We start from the raw sequence: 21,088 nt of genomic DNA, 5'->3' as shown, positions 1-21,088 counted from the left end.
GGTTTAAAGCAGCTCATACCTACAGCCTCCTAAATATTGGGAGGTAATTAGAATTGCTTTCTAAATTGTAAAAGGGGGAGGAGGTCCTTTTGTAAAGCTTTATTTTTTAATTTGAGATGTACAGAATTATTTATTTCTCATGCTTAGAGAATTCCAAATGATTGATGTAATTATGGTTTTGATGTTGATTAATAGATGATCTATTGATCTATTTTTAATGTTATGGAATGGTATATGAAATCCAACCAGGAAAGACCAGAATGTGGATTAGTTTAATCAGACTAAGGTCTTAACTACCCAGGGAAATTGACTGGAATAACTATTGTGGAATATATTAATGCACATTAGCTATTCCAGAATATTCCTTCATGGCAAAAGTGGGACACAAGAAGGAGCCCTGCCCCCTCTGTGGCCCCGCCCCCTGGCCAAACTGAAAGCGGGAGCCGGGCCATTGGAAGAGATGCCCAGGGAGCCAAAGCCGCTGTAGGGAGCCCCAGACCCTCCATCTGCCCTGAGTGAGGGACTAAGGCCCACCTCAGCCTCCCCCACACTGGGAAGAGGCTGGTGCCACCCTTGAGCCTCAGACAGGCATGGAGTGGTGCTGTAGGAAATCCAGGACAAATGCTGTCCGGAAGTCATTCAGCCCGAGACTGGGACTTGAACTCTGCATTTTGGGACTGACCTGCCCAATTCAGGATGGGTGGTCACCCTAGATGACAAGTAAATCTCTTATGGCATGTTTTGTAAGAGTAACTATGTAATCCCGGAGTCCTAGCCAAAATCTATTTTACCTGCCTAAAATCCATTCTACCTTCCCACATTCCCCTCTGTAGTTTCAACTGGATAAATCCTGTCTCTTCCAGTCCTAAGCTGTTACGTTGTATTGTCATGCACTGTTAGAGCTACTGAGTTTCACCCCAAAGGTAGCTGCATTTCGGGTGGGGTGGAGTGGGGTGATCCCTATGCACACTTTGCAAAGCACTTTGGATTCTTTGGGGTAAAACTAAAGTTGTTAATGTTATTAACTGAAAAAGGACCATAAGTAAATTACTGTCGGTACATATTGGATAAGGGGACATTACTGAGGTGTACGGGAATGATTCTGAATGAGTGGAGAAGTTAGATGATTTAAGAAAGCAGCTTCTGTCAAATCACCCTGGAGGGTAGGGAAGTATTATTCCCATTTTACAGTTAAGTGAACTGAGAAACAGGGAGATCCAGTAAGTTGGTCAAGGTCACACAGCAAGTCAGTGTCAGAGCTGGAAATAGAACCTCGGCAGCATAACACCAAGTCTCCTGCTCTACCCATTAGACTGCACTCACTGTTGGCAAGTGTGTCTGTTTTCTTCACTTCTTCCAGAAGCCTTGTGGCAAATATACTGTGCCTCATAAAGCTTCTCTTCATTTGTCCATGTGATATTTACAGCCCTGTAGAGGGTTTGCTCTTTAATGAGTCTAATTGGAATCTGAAAACAGAAATTTGTAAAAGCACAGGGGGTTTATTCCGAAACCTATTGTTACAGCTGAGTTGCAGGGTCCTATTATGCCCTCAAATTCCACATGGAAATTACGATGCCATGAATGCTGGTGATCTTAGAGAGAATGGCCCTGCGCTTGGAGATTGTGTTTGTTGAGCACATCAGATTCTTTTCAAGTAGCTGCAATGGTTGCACTACAAAAAATTTACATTTCTAGAAATTATGGGAAAATTATTAAAGTTCCTCTGTCTCTTTTTAATGTATTATGATGACATCAAAGACCACATTTTCAAATGACTTTATCATAGCTTGTAAAACAGTGAGCATAGTTTTCCAGACCCAAGTTAAAACACAGCCATGCCACTTATTTAAAATCTGGGCTAGCTGACAATAGAACAATGATTCAATATCGGCAAATTCGGTCTAATCAGTGGCTCTGAATGCGGAGATGTGGGCAATGCAGAGATCTGGCACTAACTCCCTCTGTGAGCTTGGACAGCTCACTTCAACTCTTTATGACTTTGTTTCCCCATCTATGAAACTGAGGTAATGATGGTGGCCCTCCGGCCACAGCACTGAGAGCCTCAGATAAAAGGTGATGTATAATAACAAAAGAAAGCCATACTGTGTCAGACCAATGGTCCATCTAGCCCAGTATCCTGCCTTCCAACAGTGGCCAGGGCCAGATGTTTCAGAGGGAATGAACAGAACAGGGCAATCATTGAGTGATCCATGCCCTGTCTTCCTGTCCCAGCTTCTGGCAGTCAGAGATTTCAGGACACCCAGAGCATGGGGTTGTGTCCCTGACTGTCTTGGCTAATGAACTTATCTAATTCTTTTTTGAACCCACTTATACATTGGCCTTCACAACATCTCTTGGCCATAAGTTCCCCAGGTTGACTGTGCGTTGTGTGAAGAAGTACTTCCTTTTGTTTGTTTTATACCTTTTGCCAATTAATTTCATTGCATGACTCCTAGTTCTTGGGTTATGTGAAGGGGTAAATAACACCTTCCCTATTCACTTTCACCACCCTAGTCATGATTTTATAGACCTCTAGCATATCCCCACTTAGTCATCTCTTTTCTAAACTGCACAGTCCCCGTCTTTTTAATCTCTCCACATATGGAAGCTGTTACATACCCCTAATAATTTTTGTTGCCCTTTTCCAGTTCTAATGTGTGTTTTCTGAGCTGGGGATGACTGGAACTGCACACACAGTAGTCAAGGAGTGGGCATACTATGGATTTGTATAGTGGCATTATGATATTTTCTGTTTTATTATCTATCCTTTTCCTAGTGGTTCTTAACTTTCTATTAGCCTTTCTGACTGCTCCAGATTGCAAAGTATGTTTATGATGAACTTTATGGAAACGTACCTGGTTTTCCATTATCCTTTAAAATACCAGCTCAGGATATGTGTTCATCAGATTATATAAAATTAAGCAACTGGGGTCAGGCCAGGTCAGTGGTTAGACAGGAGACCTCCAAGGAAAACTCACCGTGGTGTGGGAAGTCGGACTGGTGCTTGCTTCTCTCTGAGACAATAACCAATGCCCTGTTGCTGTGTTTGCTGGTAGTGTGCTGCCCTTCTGCCATCTTCATGTCAGCTTTTGAATATGATGTAAAAAAGAGGCTCTATCCACTCTTGATCATCTAGAATGCCATTTGTCCCAGCCACGCTATGGAACTTCCAGTACCCTACCCCTATACCTCCCACCTCCAGCCCAACCCCAGCATTTTCAATGGTCCGCTCCTTTTCCCAAAACAGTTATTTGATGCTGATGTAGCATGGCAGCCATGTGCCACCCCAGAGATGATTGTATTTCAAGGATGGGTGAAATAAAAACCTGTTAGTGTTTTCTGACAGTCCAGTATTAGTAGAAAGCATGATTAGTTCCGTGAGATTACCCAGGCATTTAAGGATTTGTGCTGACTTACAGATTTTCTGCACTATAATGTACACCGAATGTTAGTGTAATAGCTCCCCTAGAGCTGCAGAGTCCGTAAACTCTGATTCTTCCACATACTTACGGAACATTGGGGCTGGTGAGCCAGGTTATAGCGGAGAGATAATGGACTTTCAGGGTGTCCTTAAGCCTACAGTTTTGGGGCATCTTTATGCTTGAGCCACATAATGCCTATTGATATTTTGCTAATAATGACCAGATTGTTTTCTAGAAGACAATGCTGGCTCTTGATAACATGTTACTTAAGCCCAGACAAACTGTGGCTGCCAGTATTAGTCTTTGATGTGTGCATTAGGACACAAAGTATGTTCCACTCATGAAACTGAGAGCTCTGCCTAGAGCTAAATGTAGTACAGATCGGCACTGTAAAAGTTTCCCCACACTCCCCTACCAAACAGTCATGACCTTCAACACCCACAACTGTTCCAATCTTGGCAACAATCCCTCACCCTGGCCATCATCCCTAAATCTTGACCTACACTTCTCCTCCTATTTTAGTCTAGCCCCCAAATCTCTATCCCCTCATCTCGACAAGGGTCCTGACTACAGCACCCCCTACTCTCCCATTCCTGGCTATGCTTGTGCACCACGGTCCTGACTGGTATTGTCAAATGGAGCCCTGGCTGTCCCTCAGAAGAGGCTGCCAGTTCGCATGTATGTGAGGGGCCTGGTGTGGAAAGATGGCCACAAACAATCAGTGTGAGACCACAAAACTCATTTTAATGTGTGGGTGTGCGAATTGATCTGATCTGTACCCAGCAGTTTCCAGAACTGAACAGCTAAGACAGTGGCTCTTAAACTGTGCACCGCTGTGCACTTGTAGATAATCCAAGGACCCTTCTGTCTCAGTGCTTAAGCCTTTCTTTCCCTCCCGCTGTCTCCTTCCTGCATTTGTTTTGAATTAAGGTATGATTGTTAAATGTGGATGCTCATACATATGACTGGTTTTGATTTCTCTTACTGCTGACAGAGCCCCACTGAATGATGTGCCCATCTGTTTTGTAATCACTTAATGCAAAACTGTTACTTTCCCATTAGTTAGCAGTTATAAGCACTCTTCTCCCATCACAAACTTCTTTCCCAACTCCTGTCTTCCTATCAGGGTGATACATGACTGTATCTGATCTCAGAACCTGATATGTTTACATTTGTATATGTTAGCGGAGGAACACTTTGGTTGGCTGGTTTCCTTTGGTGTACTCTGCTGTCAGAAGGAACAGTAGACTATCGCTGTGATGATGTCAGATTTCATAAAACCAAGTAGGCTTGAGCTTTCATAGTACTTGGACGAGAGCCTGCCAAGGAGAAAAATAAAAGGTCCAGGAGATGGCAGAGACTTGGAAGGTGGTGCTCTTTGTTCTGAGTCCTTTCTGAATCAGTGTAGCATGGCACTGCATTGCGGGACAGAAATTAATGGAGTCCCTCACCACTCAAGATGTTTAAGATTTATGGCACTTTTTGTAGAAAAAGGACATCTGTCTCTGTGTCCCACCCAAACAGGGTAATTAGAGTTGCAATTGGATTAGAGCAGTGGTGGGCAACCTGTGGCCCATCAGGGTAATCCACTGGCAGCCCATGAGACAGTTTGTTTACATTGACTGACTGTCCACAGGCACAGCCACCCACAGCTCCCAGTGGCCACAGTTTGCCGTTCCCGGCCACAGGTGGTCACAGTGCGGGCCAGCCGCTACTTCAAACAGCTCCTATTGGCTGGGAATGGTGAACCACAGCCACTGGGAGCTGCGCAAAGCTGTACCTGCGGACAGTCAATGTAAACAAACTGTCTCATGGCCCACCAGCAGATTACTCTGATGGGCCACAGGTTGCCCACCTCTGGATTAGAGTCTTCTTGATTTCCTAGGTGAAATCCTGGCCCCATTGAAATCAATGGGAGTCTTGCCATCAACTTCAGTGGGGGCAGGATTTCACCCTTCTGTCTCTAAAATGTTAGTTCTACAAGCCTACTGGATTCAGTTAACATTTGACCTTTGTAAATGTTCCGTATGGAACTAATCACAAGACATATATTGCAAAATTGTCTTGATGCCCATGACAGAAGACATTTTTCTTTCTTATTTTTTATATTCTTGATGGATCCTGTGTATTATTTACACTTTTTGTTTTGGTGCGTATGTGACTCATACAAAATGTATCATGATTAAGGATAGGTAAATGGCTAGATATGATCCTGAATCTAGTGAGTGCTCCCAGAGCTGTCAAAAATTCATCTTTAGGTTTAATTTCCTGAAATGGATCTTTGTCTCATGTTTGTTTTGTTTGTTGATGTTATGGTAATGTCTAGGAAGTCATGAACCCCACTGTGCTAGGCATTGTACAAACAGAGCAAAAAGATAGTCCTTGTTTTAAAGAGGTTATTTTTGTTCTGCCCAGAGGAAAGATATATAAAACAAATATAATTTTACTGGTTTCATCTAAAAACAAGTTAAAGCGCAACATGTAACCCCCTCCTTCTCTCCATACTCCCCAACGTATGCCCCATGGGATAGCGATATCTGTGTTTGGTAGCTTAATATATCCTGAACCAAGCTCTTTAGACTTGTCACACCTTTCTAACAGAGTTAGTGCCCTATGCAATCTCCACAAGGAATCCCAGATGGCAAAATTCCATTGCTTTTCAGACCAGTCTCACTGGCTCTTTACCACTTCTGAAAGGCCACCTCTAAACGTCATGTAACCATCTGGAAGACCTCAAAGAGCTGACAAGGTAGTCAAGAAGCTGTCTTCCAACGTGAAAGATTTAAATTACAGCAGATTTCTGTACCAACTGCTTTAAAGTGCTATGAAGTCCAGAAAACACAGTGAAAATCTTCCCATTGGAGAGTCCTTTTCCATAAACATCACATGCAAAGAACTTGGCGAGCTTAACAACGTAAAGATAAAATGTCATGGACAAGGATTTTGATCCCTCTAGCATGAAATCTCCAAACAAAATCCAGTCAAAACCTCCTAGTTCACCTTTTGATGCCAAACCATAATTGTCATGTGACTGATGCCAAGCTGCAAATTATCCCAGCTTCGCTCAAAATTCAGCCCAGGAGTCACTCGTGAAGTTCTCAAACCTTTAGAGAAACCTGACCTGAGCTTTGAGCTTGAACCAAACCCCACATCAGGTGGAAACTGCAGAGTTGCATGGCCAACTTGCCTGGGAAGTGATGGCCCACCAGCCATAACAGATCCCCACTGCACCACTAAAAGCAACAAGATGTCGAATGGTGTGAACATTTTTTGTTGGTGGTGTTTTTTGTCTATCCCTGGACTCAATTTAGATTGCAGAAGCATTTTTCAGTTGCTCTTAAAAAGCATCAGATTACAGACGACAATTCAAAAACCTTCAGGCTAGCAGAACAGTTTCATTCTGAAGAACTGCTTCACCCAGTGACTGGAACTCCACCCAGTAACTGCCTTTTAAGAGCCCTGGAGCAGATTTCGTATATTAAGTGAGGTAGAATAAACCTTGCTTTATTCCCAGTTGCTATTTCAAAACCTATGAAAATATCAGAAACTAAGTACTGTTGTTAAACCTTGCCTTGATCACAGAACTATGAAGGTGTTTTCAGTTGGGCTGCTGTATGTAGTGCTACCTCCCAATAATCTCGGGAAAAGCTGCTGCTTAAATTGTTGTGATTTTAAGGCCTGATCCATACCACACTGAAATCAGTAGAAAGACTTCTGTTGACTTCATTGGGAGTTGGATTAGCTCCTTAATCTCTTTGGCAATAAATAAATATATATAGTTTTGTGGCCAAAATACCAGGGCATGGCCAGGAATGGATGAGAGTCACACAATGTAACCCATACAACAAAAAAATATTGTATAGACAACAAAGTGTGCTGTTGATGGATCATTGCAGCATTGTAATTAAAGGTTGCTTTGGGTTGTTATTTTGTGGGGGAAATATACCCTTGAAATTCATGTCAACTGTAGTTTTACTCCCAGATTGAAAGTAAAAAGAGAATGTTCAGGTACAAATTAATCTAATTGAGTTATATTTTGCTTATTTAGTTAGCCTTGATCAAAATCAATATAACCATGAATAAAAATGTATAAAGCCAAATCTAAATTCATAAACAGGCCCTACAAATTCAATCAGAACAATTTACACTTCATATTTTGCATTTTTATAATATCTTTTATCCGGAAATCTCAAAACACTTTTACTGATATTAATTAAGATTATAGCACTACTCTCGGATCGGTAACCATAATTAGCCCCATTTTATAGAGGAGGAAACTGAGGCACAGAGAAGCGATGAAAGTTGCCCAAGGTTGGTCAGTCAGTCAGCGGCACAGCCACTCTTAACTCCTTTTCTAACCACTTAGAATATGCTCCACTTCCACCTTTGCAAAGTCATGATACAAAAGTAAGGTAAGATGTTCACAGTCTGACGCATTCATAATAACCTATCCCAGGAGCGTGTAAAAGCATGTGACATTACCAAATCAGAATCACCATCAGCACCTCCAGCTCGGAGTGAGATTTATACATTATCCACATGTCTCTGAGAAGTAAAGTGAAGCATCTGTCTGAGTTTCTGCTTTTTTGTCAGATTAACACCGTTTCAGAAAATTATTCCACTTCTGGGTGGGACTGTGTTGTTATCTCTGCTACAGAACATTTCTGATATCTGCAGTCAGAATAGCATGTTGCAGTGCAGTTGACTCTATCCATCATGAAAACCATGTTTGACTCTTGTAGGCTAAAAGATACAAGATCAAATTTGGCTCCCAGTTACATGAGTCCAACCCTAATGGACTCAGTGTGGCTACAGATCCATCTGGGGCTCAGTTCCTCATCTGCAAAGTGGGACTAACAGTACTTCTCTACCTCCCATGAAGTGATGGGGACTACGGAAGTAGTACCAAAATTAGCACAGTAAAGTAGGCTGTAAACAAACTGTGGTGAATATTGTACTCTTGCTGCCCAGTCAGTCGCTCCTGTTAGTCTCTTGAAAAGTTGTGAGCAAAGTGCTCTTTCTCTCCACTACAGGACCCTTTCATCTCCAAGAAAGAATGCAGTGAGTGTAAAATGCAGTAATGAGTAAAAATGTAACCCTTATGAAAGAAGGGTACATGTGTGCACTGCTCTCTAATGAAGAGAATCAGAATTGCTCACATATGTATCACAGGCCCTATATGGCTAACAACTAGAGGAGATTGATGTCAATGGAATTGCAGTTGTTTACAGCAAGTATTGAAGTTGCCTTCTGGCCTTTTGCTTCCTTCACCCAGGCCGCAAAGTGTTTCAGATGCCAGCAAGCTTGTTGCTTGCTGGGGGAATGGAATGTATTACTCTGGCCTGTTAAGGAAGGGTGCTGATGTGCTACATAGGAAGCTCTCTCCAGTCCTCTTCCAGAAGAATGGCTAGCGTGCTGTGAAGCCTTGCAGAAAGGGGAGGCTACAACAGGGGAAAAGGGGATGGTTCTCAGGACTCCGTCAGGGACTCAGTGCCCTTCAATTGTGAAAAATGCACACACTGCTAAATTAACAGGAAACAAATTTTATAAATGCTATTGCTGTATATTAAGGGCCTGATCTCAAACCCATTTATATCAATGGAATACCGCCACAGACATCAGTGGGCTGTGGATCTGGCTTTAAGGACTTAATTCCATTCTCATCTCCCACTTAAGTAACAGGCATACCTCTCTCCCAGCCAGCGGAATCATTAGACCCTAAATATTTTGCCCTCTAATACTACGATACTTTGTGGGCAGATATGAGTGACTTTTCCCAGTGAATAAATCACTTTTATTTCCAACTATTCCCAACAACTGCCAAGCCATAACCTGAAAAGCTGAGAAAATTTGCTTGATTTGTCTGCCCAGCTTAAATCATTCTACAAAATCTTTATTTGTAATTAAAACAAACCAACCAACTTTCAGTTGAAACCGTTGGGGGAGAAAGCAGAGGGGAGGGTGATCTGCTCCGAAAGCTTTTTTTTGTGTGTGTGTGCCCTGTTTGTTTTATTAATGTAACTGCCCATTTCTGTTTCCACCTTCCTAGAGTTGTGCGCTCCATTTGAAACTTTTAACAAATCAGCCCATTTTCCTTCTCCCACTGTTGTAAATTCAATCCATATGCCTTAAAATGTCCTTTCATAGGACTAACATGGGAAAAGGAAGTGGGCTCACACTCTGTGTAGGGGGCTGCAGTGTAGTGAGAGAGCGCTTCCAGTTTGCATGTGTTGCTTCTATTAATTCTTAGAACTCGAGCTTCCTAATTATTCAGATTAGAGACCATTGGCAGGGTTTTCTGCATTAGCCAACAGTGATGTACAGTGCAGAGACACAGCAGGATAAATCATTCCCTTATCCTCAGAATGTCTAGGAAGTTCTTGATGCAATCGTTGGCTGTGCCACTGAACAGGATGTGAAGAGGAGGTGTCCTGCTGAATGGGAGAGGGAGGGAGAGATCAATTCTGTATAAAATCTCAAAAGAAAACACCAAGACAAAGTAACAAAGATCTCCCAGTGTGGTGCAGGTTAACTGGCAATTATCTGCTTGATGGGAGGCAGGGGACTGACATGACAGGAGGTGGCTGCAGATTAAGAATGAAGCACTCTCCACATCTAGGACTGGAACAGTAGGGGTATTGCATGACAGTACTGAAATGCATTAGCAGAGCTGTGTGGGGACAAAAGTGAATAGCTTAGGGTGCCACAGATCAAGATTGAGGTATGTTGACAGAGAAGCGTATGGGGTCCCAGGTCTGGAATAGCAAGAAATTGTGTGATGGATCAAGGAGTGGAATTATGGGAGCTGCTGCACATCAGGATTCCAGTGCAATGGTTGAATTGCCTGTGTAAGCTCGCTCAGTGCCTGTGGACGTTATGACAGGCTCTAAACAGTACTTCCAGTCGCACCAAACTCTCACCCAATTTGGCTCTGTTTTGTTATAGACAAAGGAAGAACTGTGAAGTGATACGCAAAGTAGACTGAAATGGAGTACTTGTGGCACCTTAGAGACTAATAAATTTATTTGAGCATAAGGTTTTGTGAGCTACAGCTCACTTCATCGGCTGCATGCAGTAGAAAATACAGTGGGGAGATTTTATATACACAGAGAACGTGAAACAATGGGTGTTACCATACACACTGTAACGAGAGTGATCAGGTAAGGTGAGCTATTACCAGCAGGAGAGAAAAAAAAACCTTTTGTAGTGATAATCAAGGTGGGCCATTTCCAGCAGCTGACAAGAATGTGTGAGGAACAGTGGGGGGGAGGGGGGGAAGCAGATTGTGGGTTCTGATCACCACTATATAAATTGCTTTTATGTTATTGACATAACTAGTCATTTTACATCAATGCTTTTGTAAAGAAAGTGAAACGGTTTTAGAAACATGCTTAACAACCAGAGAGAGAGAGAGTGTAACAGAGGGAGAGGTGTTTCTAATCGAACTTTCTATTTGGGTCATTTGTAGAAATGCAAATAAATGCTTTTATGGGCCAGTTTTTCAAAATCCGCTTCTAAGAGTAATCTTACCTGCCCAAATGTTCACAACACGTAAAAAATTTAAACTTGTGCGTTCAAAACTGCCTACTGTCTGCTGCACAAATGAGATCATTAATGACCTGGTTTTCAGAGATGCTGAGAATCTTCAGTTCCCATTCACCTCAGCTGGACTTGGCAATTATGCTCAACAACCTTAAAAATCAGGCTATTGCATCCAACAATCTGATTACAGCTATGCAAGTTCAGCCTGTGGGCACACAACTTCATTTTTGCATATACAGTTTTAGGGTATGTCTACACAGCTAAATAAAAAAAAAAAAGACCCACGGCAGTGAGTATCAGAGCCTGGTTCAACTGACTTGGGCTTGCGCTGCGGGGCTAAATATAGCAGAGTAGATGCTAAGGTGAGAGCCTGGGCTCTGAAACCCAGCAAGGGGGGAGGGCTTTGGAGCCCAAGCCCAAACATCTACACTGCTATTTTTGGCCCTGAAATGCAAGCCAGAGTCAGTTGACCTGAACTCTGAAACTCACTGCCGTGGGATTTTTTTACTGTGTGGACATACCTTTAAAGGCTTCTTCAGACTCTCCAAAACTTTTGTTGTAATTTTACAATAAAATAATTTTACAAACTCTTTGTTCCCAGCATTTACAGGCTGCAAATAGTATTTGTGTTTGCTCCCTAGAGCCCAGCTGCTCCGCTTCTGCCAATCAACAGAATTAATTGGTTCCAAAGACCACCTGAGCACTGTGGCTGAGTGAGCAGCATGCACTGAATTCCCCAGTCACCACTACAAAGAGAAATCAGTGCTTTCAGTATTTCCATTCCATCCCTGAATGGTGGAGTATTCCCCTGGCCCTGCAATTTCACTTGTAACAGGCCTGTTCACTGCTCTCCCCAGGTGTGCTGTCTCTGCCTGCCTACTTCAGCCCCTACAATGATGGCTCCATAAGCAGTGATGGACGGGCCGATGCTTATGCCCAGCTGGAGCTCCGAACTCTGGAACAGTCTCTCTTGGCGACTTGCGTTGGAAGCATCTCAGAACTAAGTGAGTTTCAGCTGTAACTGATCATTTGTTTAAACAAAATATAAGGACTGCTGCTATTGAAGTCAATGGCAGTTTTGTCATTGGCTTCAGCATGAGCGGCATTGGTTCCATGTTATGTAAAATTTGATTGTTTCAGGGTGCTGTTCGTGGAAATCAGATTAGGATGTTTTATGCTTAATTTATGCATAAAATGTCCCTCTTCCAGCATTTTATTCTTTGTCTTAGTGACTTCAGTGCTGGTGAAAGATCTATTTATTAGCTATGTAGGTGCTTAAATGGCTTGCATCAGCCTAATGTCGGAGCACCAGATTAACAGCAGTTAGTCAAATGGCCACAAATTCACTTTCTAGTTGTCATACACTAGTAAAGTTTGGATGGCAGACGCTCCAGGGGAAAGTTTTTTGTTTTAATTTAAAATATAAAAATGAGGAGGAGGGAAATCCTGAGAATGCTTCTGATATAATCAATTTTGTAAATCTTTTTTGTTAACAAACCCCAGATTTTGGGCCTAAACTACTTGACAGTGCCCCTTTAAAATAAACCAAAATGATTTGTGTTTTCCTGGCCTGGTTTTCCTTGCAAAATTTCTGCTGGCACGACTGTCCCAGTCCCTGTGATCTGAAGGCTAATGAATATCAGGGGTTGGCCAGGCCCAGAGCTTGTGGTTTCACCATTTATTTTGCAACTTGCCTTAATTTGAGGTTTTTCAAATTCTTTTAACACACCTCTATTTATGCTGGAACACAAGGGAGCTTTTGTAGCATGGGCCCATGATTGAATGCGGCTTCCTCTCCCTCTTTCCTAGTCCCTGCTTTGGCCAGCTTAGTCATTACGTCTAGTGAATGGATGTCCTGATATAGTCACCTACTGATTTTAAAATATGGTCTGGAGGTTGCCAAAGAAGTAGGGAGTGGGATGTTATTCTTTGCTGAAAATTTGAATTCCAGATGTATTTCTTTTCTGATCATGCGGGATTCCGGATTAGCACAGAAGCTAGAAGATGCACAGGACTCTTGTAAGAATGTTTGGGTTTTAGGGAAAGATTCAGGAGCAACAGAAATGGGAAAGGCAGAGACATTAGGAGGTTTTTTCCTCTCTGGAGTCTACTTGTAAAATGAATTTACTATGCGACGAATGAGTGCACAGCTTCACGTTGCAAAGTGAGGTTTTAACACCCCATCGATCTGACTCACTAATAACTGCATAATGCTCAGACATACAGTAGCCATGTGTTTTCCCCAGCCTGTGTAATATCAATCCCTAAAGCGTTCAGCTGGAGGCATAGTAGTAAACTTGGTCTTTTTGCTGTTAGACCTAAGTGGATTAGCATCATCCTAAGAACTGCACTGGGAGTCAAGGGGGAGGGGGGGAGGGTGAATTCACATTTTGAGTGGCTAAGTTCACGGCGCCATCTCAGACCCAGCTTGGTGTTGGTGGCTATTTCAATTCCATCCTTTCCCAGCATTGTAACCATAGAACACAATAGAGGAACATTTCCTGTGAGGATTCTAGAGGACGGTAGAACATAAAGCAACAGAAGATTCCCAGGGAAAAAAGAGACCCTGTGCCTATATGGTATTCTATAGTAGTGGTTCAGACTAGTGCTACAGGAATACCACTACTGTAAATTGTAACACTTGAGGCCTTTACTGTCAGGCTACTGTAGTGTTTGTAACGTGGGGTGTAGTATGTTTAAAGCAAGTGTCAGCTGAAGAGCACTTGAGATTTATATAACCAAAGGTGTTCTCTGCAGGTGCTAACCCACAGCAGCTTCCTGTTCTGAAGGGGAAGGGTTAGTATCTTCTTAGTAGCAGCTGTGTAACATAGATTTTCCCCCTCCCAGTTGCCTGGTCGGGAGTCTTCCAATGTATTGACACAGGACGGTTGACAAGGGTTCAGAATCCCCAAGAACTGAGCAGCTCAGAAGACACTGGATGCTTTCTCCTTGAGTTGAGACCTTTATGAGGCTCAGGGAGAGACTTCCAGCAAGGTCTGTGAAAATCAGAGAGAGAGAGAAATATAAGGACTGGCTCTTTAATAAGGGAGGTGGATGTTGTTACTCCTTGGAAGCAATCTTCAGCTAGAGAACAGTGAGGAGGATAAGAGAAGCGGACACCAACAAGAAGGGACTTCCAACTAGGACAGAGGCTTTCCTCTTTCTGTCATAAGAACCTGGGCAGACAGTTGGGACTTGAGGGCTAGTTAGGTGGGATCAGATGGCTCCAATGTAGGGAACTGGTCTGGCCTCATAACATGTAGAGGACAGGGAGAACCAAAACAAGCAACCTACATGGACGCTGTCTCTGTCCCCTTGCATAAATTATGTTCCCAACCCAGTGCTGATGTAGGATCTTACAAAGTGTATTTCATTAGCCAAAGGCAGGCAAGAAACCCATGGATGTGGCTTCAGAAGAAAAGAAACAGCATTAAAATAGCGAAGAAAAATAATGCAAAGTCATCACACTGATCCCAGATGACAGGCAAGTTTAGCTATTTAGATAGTAGTTTAATTCTACCATGACTTGTCTAATGGCTAGGAATTTAAAAGGAAATTAAATTTCCATTGCAATAAACCAGTGATTCTCAACCTATTTAACATTGTGGGCCGCATCCATTACTGTCTGTGTGGCCCTGAGGATGTCACATGGGCCGCAGCTCTGTGCTGATTGGGCCACAGGTTGAGAACCGCTGCAATAAGCTATAAAATGGCAGCTCCAGGACCTGCCTATTGGCTTAGTGGGTAAATAATAATTACACACAAAGAAGGCTTTCTCAGTTGCCAGTGATTTTATTTAGCTGAGAAAATAAGCATATGGGTCTGGATAAACATTCAGAAATGCTTTTCCTGTCCCCTTTTGTGCAGGTGACTTGGTATCACGAGCAATGCACCACATGCAATGTTTGAACACCCTCCGCCCCGGCATGAGCCCTATCCGGCAAACAAGGCAACAGCAGCCCATTACCTGGTCCCCTGATGCCCTCCATACCCTCTACTACTTCCTACGCTGTCCTCAGATGGAGTCCATGGAGAACCCCAACCTGGATCCGCCAAGGATGACCCTGAACAATGAACGGTAGGGAAGTCTGTTAACTGTTAGCAGTAAGGAAATCAGGCCAACAAGGCCTCCTTTTGCAGAATAGCTCAGGGCTTATGTGCAGTGCAGTTCGTTTGCAGGAGGCTATCTATCAGGCATCAGTTATTCCTGCTGTCCAGCCAGCATGGGTCATTAGTCTTGCCAAGTTTACAAGGTGTTGGAATTGGAGCTGGGAAGCAAGCTACTTTCTCAGACAGTCTTTTCCGAGCAAGATGTATACTGTATATCGCCAGCAAGGCTTGTCTAGGGACATTGCCAGGAGTGCATGTGGCTGCCTAAAGCAGTAAAGACCTTACCAAAGAAAACGTTACCTTCCCAATACCACTGATTAATGATTGTCATCATTCTTGGGAATACGAAGGTTGATTGCAGTGGAGAGCCTCAGAGGGGGCTTATTTCAGTTGCTGCTACGTGTCTAGTAGGTGGGAAACTTACACAAGAAGTCAATACCCCAATAAAAACAAAAGGGCCACTCTTACTCATGCCAAGTAGTACCTGACTCTGCAAGTAGTCTTATTATTAGATCTGGTTGGAAATTTTCCAGTGGAATATTTTTTAATCAGAAAAGGTTGATTTGTCTAAATTGAAACGTTCTGGGGGCATGTATTGATTTTTTGACTAAATTCTAACAGAAACCCTGCAGGTTTCTGATACAGCTCTGCCTGCCAGCTAGGTTTCAAAACCTGCCTGGGTTCCTGCTGACTCACCCACCCAGCTCCTCAGCAGCCCACCTGGCAGGCTGATGGGGAGCCTGGGAGTCCAGCTCCTAGACTTGCATCTCTTTGCTAGCCTGGACCTCTGGGGCTTCCCGTCTTTCTGGTTCCCAGGGTCCCTGGTTTTGGGGCAGCCCACCAGATGGACTGCCCCTGAGCTAGGGCTTCCAGTATCCCAGCTCTTCAGCAAAACAAAACTTTGGTATTCACATTCCACAAACAATGCTGAAATTTCATTTTTGTTCTGTTTTGGAATTATTATTTTTTTAAATTTCTGAATGTCCCATAGAATGGGAATTCCAGTTTCTGGCCAGCTGTACCCAGGACATGTTAGTGTGCCTTCTGCTATGTGGTTCATTGTCAGCCTGGCAGAAAGTCAAGCACACAGCATATCCCTTTTGCTCCTTTTGAGAGCAGTCTCTGGTTGAGAAGCATCCTAGGCTTGCACTGTGTTAGATTCCAACTCCCATGCCAGGTGGCCACATTCTCAAAATGAAAACGCACAGGAGCAGGGGAAGGGATGATACCTGTTACAGATTTACTAATACTGTGGCCCCTTATTCCAACACCAATGTCCTCTACTGACCCCAGTGTCCCCCTTGTGCTGAGTGGCAGCAGATGTCCAGGACCTTATAGGTCAGTTCTCCAGTGAAAGAGAAATTTGGTGATATGAAATCCAGATATACTTTAAGTGTAAATTTGCTTTATTTGCACACATTCGCCAGTGCTGGGATGAGATGGTTGAACAACATGCAGGGCAATCCCTTCTTTCAGGCATCACAGCCCAACCAGTGCCTGGTTCCCAAGGAGCAATTCTGCCTCAAGAATGGATTCTTATCAGAGCTCAAGGCAGACAGCAAATTCTCCAGCTGCTCACACGGCTCCCTCTCTCCCCAAGCTGCCTCTATATCCAATCTTGCATAATCCGGCTAACAACAACCCAGCACAGCTTCCCAAGACTTACATGTCAGCCTGTCCAAAACTTTCTTGCCAGCTAAGAACTTGGAAGACTGTGTTTAACAGCACCACCAAGTGACACCTGCCGTAACAATATGATAAAAACAGATTATTCCACTGTCACTCAATCTCCCATTAATTTAAAAAGAGATGTTTTTAACTTACAATTTTTTTCTCACTTAAAAATAATAAAATAACAAACTTAACATCTAATGTCATTTTTAAAAGTTAGCTGAAAGTCACTTTAATAACACTAACGGAGAAAATAATTTATAAATCACAACAAATTGGCCTTTCCACACACCCCCGGACAGGGTCCTTCATGACTTTCTCTTCCCCCGTTTCCCAGTGTGGACATGGACCAGCCCATTTCATGCATTCACCCCTTCTCATCACCTTCAGGGCTGGTGCCGCTGCCAAGCCCCACTTTTGCAAGCCTGACTGTTGCTGCTGTTGCCATCACTGCCAGCCAGGGCTCACTCCTTCAGGCCCGATGGAGGTGCAAGTGCCACTGGCCAAGCCCCGATGGTGGTGGGTGGTAAGTCTGCTGTAGCTGCTGTCCTCAGGCACAGGGGATAACAGCTTCTGAGCAGAGCCCCCAGCAGGACCCGTGGGCGAGGAGAGGTGCTGAGCATAAAAATGGGTGTCCCATTTCCTGGTTCCAGGTTTCCAGGACAGAATGCAGAAGTCTGGGAGGGAAAAAAGGACGTCTGGTCACTTTATCCAAACAGCAACTGCTATAATTTCAGCCTGAGTGTCTTTATTGTAGATTTTAAAAAATGGCAAATAAAGAGAGCACAATTATAAAGTGTCCCTGATAGAGAAAGCAGAGTGCACATCTCAGTCTGAAAGATGTTCCTTCCTGAATCCCTTCACAACCCTACCCCTTAGCAGACTGTCAGGGAGGTTCCTTTGCTCATCCGGGCAGACTGTTACTATGTTCTTGTGCGGCACCAACCCCAATGGGGTCTCAATCTTATTGGGGTGCTACTGTATTCCAGAATAATAATTCTCCCTGTACTGATGCCCGATCTTCCTCCAGAAGAAACCACAACCTTAAAAAGATCTGTCTGGTGGGAATAGAAGCAACTGGAGAGAACCAGTGTGAGCTTGTGATAGAAATAAGAGGAAATAGGGAATGCAGCAGGTTTCCTTTTAAGTTGTTGTATCTAGATAGATAAAGAATAAAGTTACATGGTTAAAATAAGGAAGGGGATGCAAACGTAATAACTGCAAAGTTGGCCTACCAATCTGAAAAGGCCACACACAGTATGTCTACATTACAGTAGACATACCCAGTGAGAGTAGTTGATCAGAGTTTTATATGGGTTAAAACATGAATGCCATCCCAGTTTTCCACTTTTCCTCCACACCTGCATCCCTTCTATGATCTCCAGAGCTGGGTTAGAGAATGCAATATCACAATTTCAATGCAAGCTGTATGTCTATTTTATGTTTAAATCAATACTAGATGCTGCATCAGCAGCAGGTTTTTGGAATGTTTCCCACCACTTACTTCGGATCGAGACTTAGGTGTACAGGAAATTAAAAGCGATATTTTTTTTAAAAAAATCAAAAGTTTGGCATTAGAAAAAAAACATGAGCCTGAATATACCAGACTGAGCAAATGGCTTCAAACTTTGATGGAACCTGTGTAAGTCAAACTGCTGGATATACCAACAGCAACTAACTTCCAACCCCACTTGGAATCTGTTCCGAGATATGTTTGTATGTGTCCATACCCCATTGACCCCAATCCCTGTTATTTAACATGGCTAGTGGGGTAAATATTGCTGGGGATGCTTTGTACATGAGTCTGTTTATTCATTCCCAACTAAAGGGAAAAGACAGTCCAGGTTGCATGAGTGTGTGCCAGGGCGCAGTCTGATAGATGAAGGCATTGATTCACCTACTCTGACTTGGCAAAGCTGTGTAGCCAGCCCTTTTATTCTTTACTGAGCTGTGCTAAATCAGCTGCAAACTCTGCATTGCTCTATTGTGCATTTATGGTCTCTCTAGAATATACTTTTAATGTGTACTGCAAATCTGGGCTATTTTCTAATGAAAAATCTCAGTCATGAACCAGGACAATAATGCTGAAATGTTTTGCAATTGTTTGTGCTGTGGTTCCTGGGTTGCCATGCAAAATCTATCAATGTTTTTAAAAGCCCTAAATTTAGTAAGGAGGGAGATGATTATTAGAGTTGCAGGTCTAGTCTTGTAAACTCAGGACTGATTTTGAGAAGCTCTGAGCACCTGCAACTCCTATTTACTTCAGTGGGAATTGCTGTTGCAAATTCAAAGCTCATAACCTATTAGCCATTTGCTTTATCAGATGAGCTCTTTGTCAATCAGTTTTATGCCACCCATTACACTTATGAAGTAGCATACTATGAAAATCACTGCAAAATCAGGGTTGGAAAGGACTTTTTAGTGCTTCCCTCTGACACTGGGGGAATATAGAATTCACTATCCTAAAACCATCCCTGATGGCTGCTGTCATGTCTAGGCTGTCAAAATGGTGCTGAAAACATGTTGTCAAACTACAGAGTTGCTGATACATGCAGACTCAGCACCCTACAACCAACTCATTCTGAGTGCAATTCATGTGTATGTGAGGGAGTGTGAGAATGCACATATAAAGGGGAAGTGTAAACTGTGTGTGAGAATCCCCATGCAAGTGGCCTGCACACTTAGGCCCCCTCTGTTCATAAGAACATGCAAACTGCACGTCCTTGTCCATGGTAACTCCCTTAGCAGCCAAATTGATAGACCAAAAGTGGTGGCAGTAAATGAAGGGGTAGAGATAGTGAGAGCCATGTGGGAGTGAGAGAAGCTTGGGAGCCTCTCTGCAGGTTGGCAAGTGGCAGAAGCCTCCTATTTAGGACTCTAGTGTATATTTTCACATTGAAACCTGGGGAAGCTTGTTGGCTGGTGATGTGGCTCTGTGGTGTTCTGATTCCTGTCCAGAGGCAGAAAGCTGCAGTGAAGAGAGAAAACAGGCATCAGTAAGTAAAAAGCCTTGGAACATTGTCCCTGTTGAAAACAGCATGTTTGGTACATGATGTACTTTGAACCCCATCTTGGCCTCATCCTCTGCACATGCAGAGTACTGTCTGCTGCATTGTGCCAAATGAGACACCCAGGGAGGTGTTTTGCAATTTGCAAAGTGCCACACCTGTGAAATATCATGTCAAACCCTCTAGACAAGGATCTGAGATGTGAGTAAATCTTTGCATAGCAACAAATCCCAGATTGCCTGAGGGCGTCAGAGCTCATGAGTGTCATATCAGAACACATCTGCCTTAGTCACTGGCAAAAATCAGTATGCACCAGGCACTCATATCTCTTGGGTTTCACAAAGATTACACAGCAGCCAACATATTTTCGTTGTGTGAAGAACAAACAGGTGTGGCTCGTTCCCGAAGCTCCTGCCCTGTTTTTTCCCCTTGCTGATGTCAGTATGGCTCAGAGCAGTGGTTCCTAAACTGTTACTAAGGCGACTAACTGCATTTTGTCTTTTTTGTGGGGAGACCCACCATTACCCCTGCTCCCCTTGTCAGCCCTCTGGCCTCTGCTTTCCCTCTCCTCCCAAGCTTGGCTCTTCCAGCCCTGTCCCCTCCTACAGCCCCAGCCAACCCTTCTCTCTCCACAATCGGGCCACCATGACTGCTGACTGTCCGTCCACTTGCTGGCTCCGTCCACTTCCTGCCTGGGTCCTGCTCCCTGTGCCGCTGCCTGCTGGGGAAGTGAGAGCAAGGGGCAGCAGCATGGAGGAAGTGACTGGCGCCGGGGAGCAGACAGCTAGCAGCCTGTCCCCACTGTGTGCGCCCCAGAGGTGCTTCCTCCATGCTGCTGCTGCCTGGATCACGCTCCCCAGGCCTCTGCTTGCTGCCCAAGGGAAGTGAGAACACAGGGCAGCGAGCATCTCTGGGGCACTGCACTACAACCCACTTAGACCTTTCCCAGGACCCACTGTTTGAGAAATGCTGGCTCAGAGGGTAGCATTCTACATTCCGTGATCATGTCCAATGCTAGTGGGACTATGGGGCACGGCATTTTGAGAAGGACTATCCCATGTTAAAGCAAGGGCCCTTTGCCCACATCTGCTAGCTTTCCAGGTGGAATTTAAAGATATTGTGGTGTTTTTCAAAGGAGTAGAAGATAACTCTGGTATCTGGCCAAGATAATAATACTTATCTCTTAGATGATAGACCTTCTGGAATACTTATCTCTTCATCCATAGATCTCAAAGTGCTTTACAAATAAAGGTGTCATTATCCCCATGTTACAAATGGAGAAACGGATTCACAGAGAGGTGAAGTGACTTGGCCAAGTTTGCAGAGCAGGGCCGT

The 21,088-nt window shown here is 43.7% G+C and overlaps 1 protein-coding gene across 1 annotated transcript in view; it reads left to right on the top strand.

The window, feature by feature from the left end:
* Positions 1 to 21,088, top strand: part of ABTB2 (ankyrin repeat and BTB domain containing 2) — a 194,234-nt gene that overhangs the window by 122,160 nt on the left and 50,986 nt on the right. The window contains exons 2-3 of the mRNA XM_073347923.1: positions 11,822 to 11,968; positions 14,832 to 15,042. Of these exons, the coding sequence (XP_073204024.1) occupies positions 11,822 to 11,968; positions 14,832 to 15,042 (358 nt within the window). The remainder of the gene's footprint in view (positions 1 to 11,821; positions 11,969 to 14,831; positions 15,043 to 21,088) is intronic.

This window comes from Lepidochelys kempii, chromosome 6 (assembly GCF_965140265.1).
Source record: "Lepidochelys kempii isolate rLepKem1 chromosome 6, rLepKem1.hap2, whole genome shotgun sequence".
In the NCBI taxonomy this organism is placed as follows: Eukaryota; Metazoa; Chordata; order Testudines; family Cheloniidae; genus Lepidochelys; species Lepidochelys kempii.
This window is presented reverse-complemented; position numbering and strand designations above follow the sequence as displayed.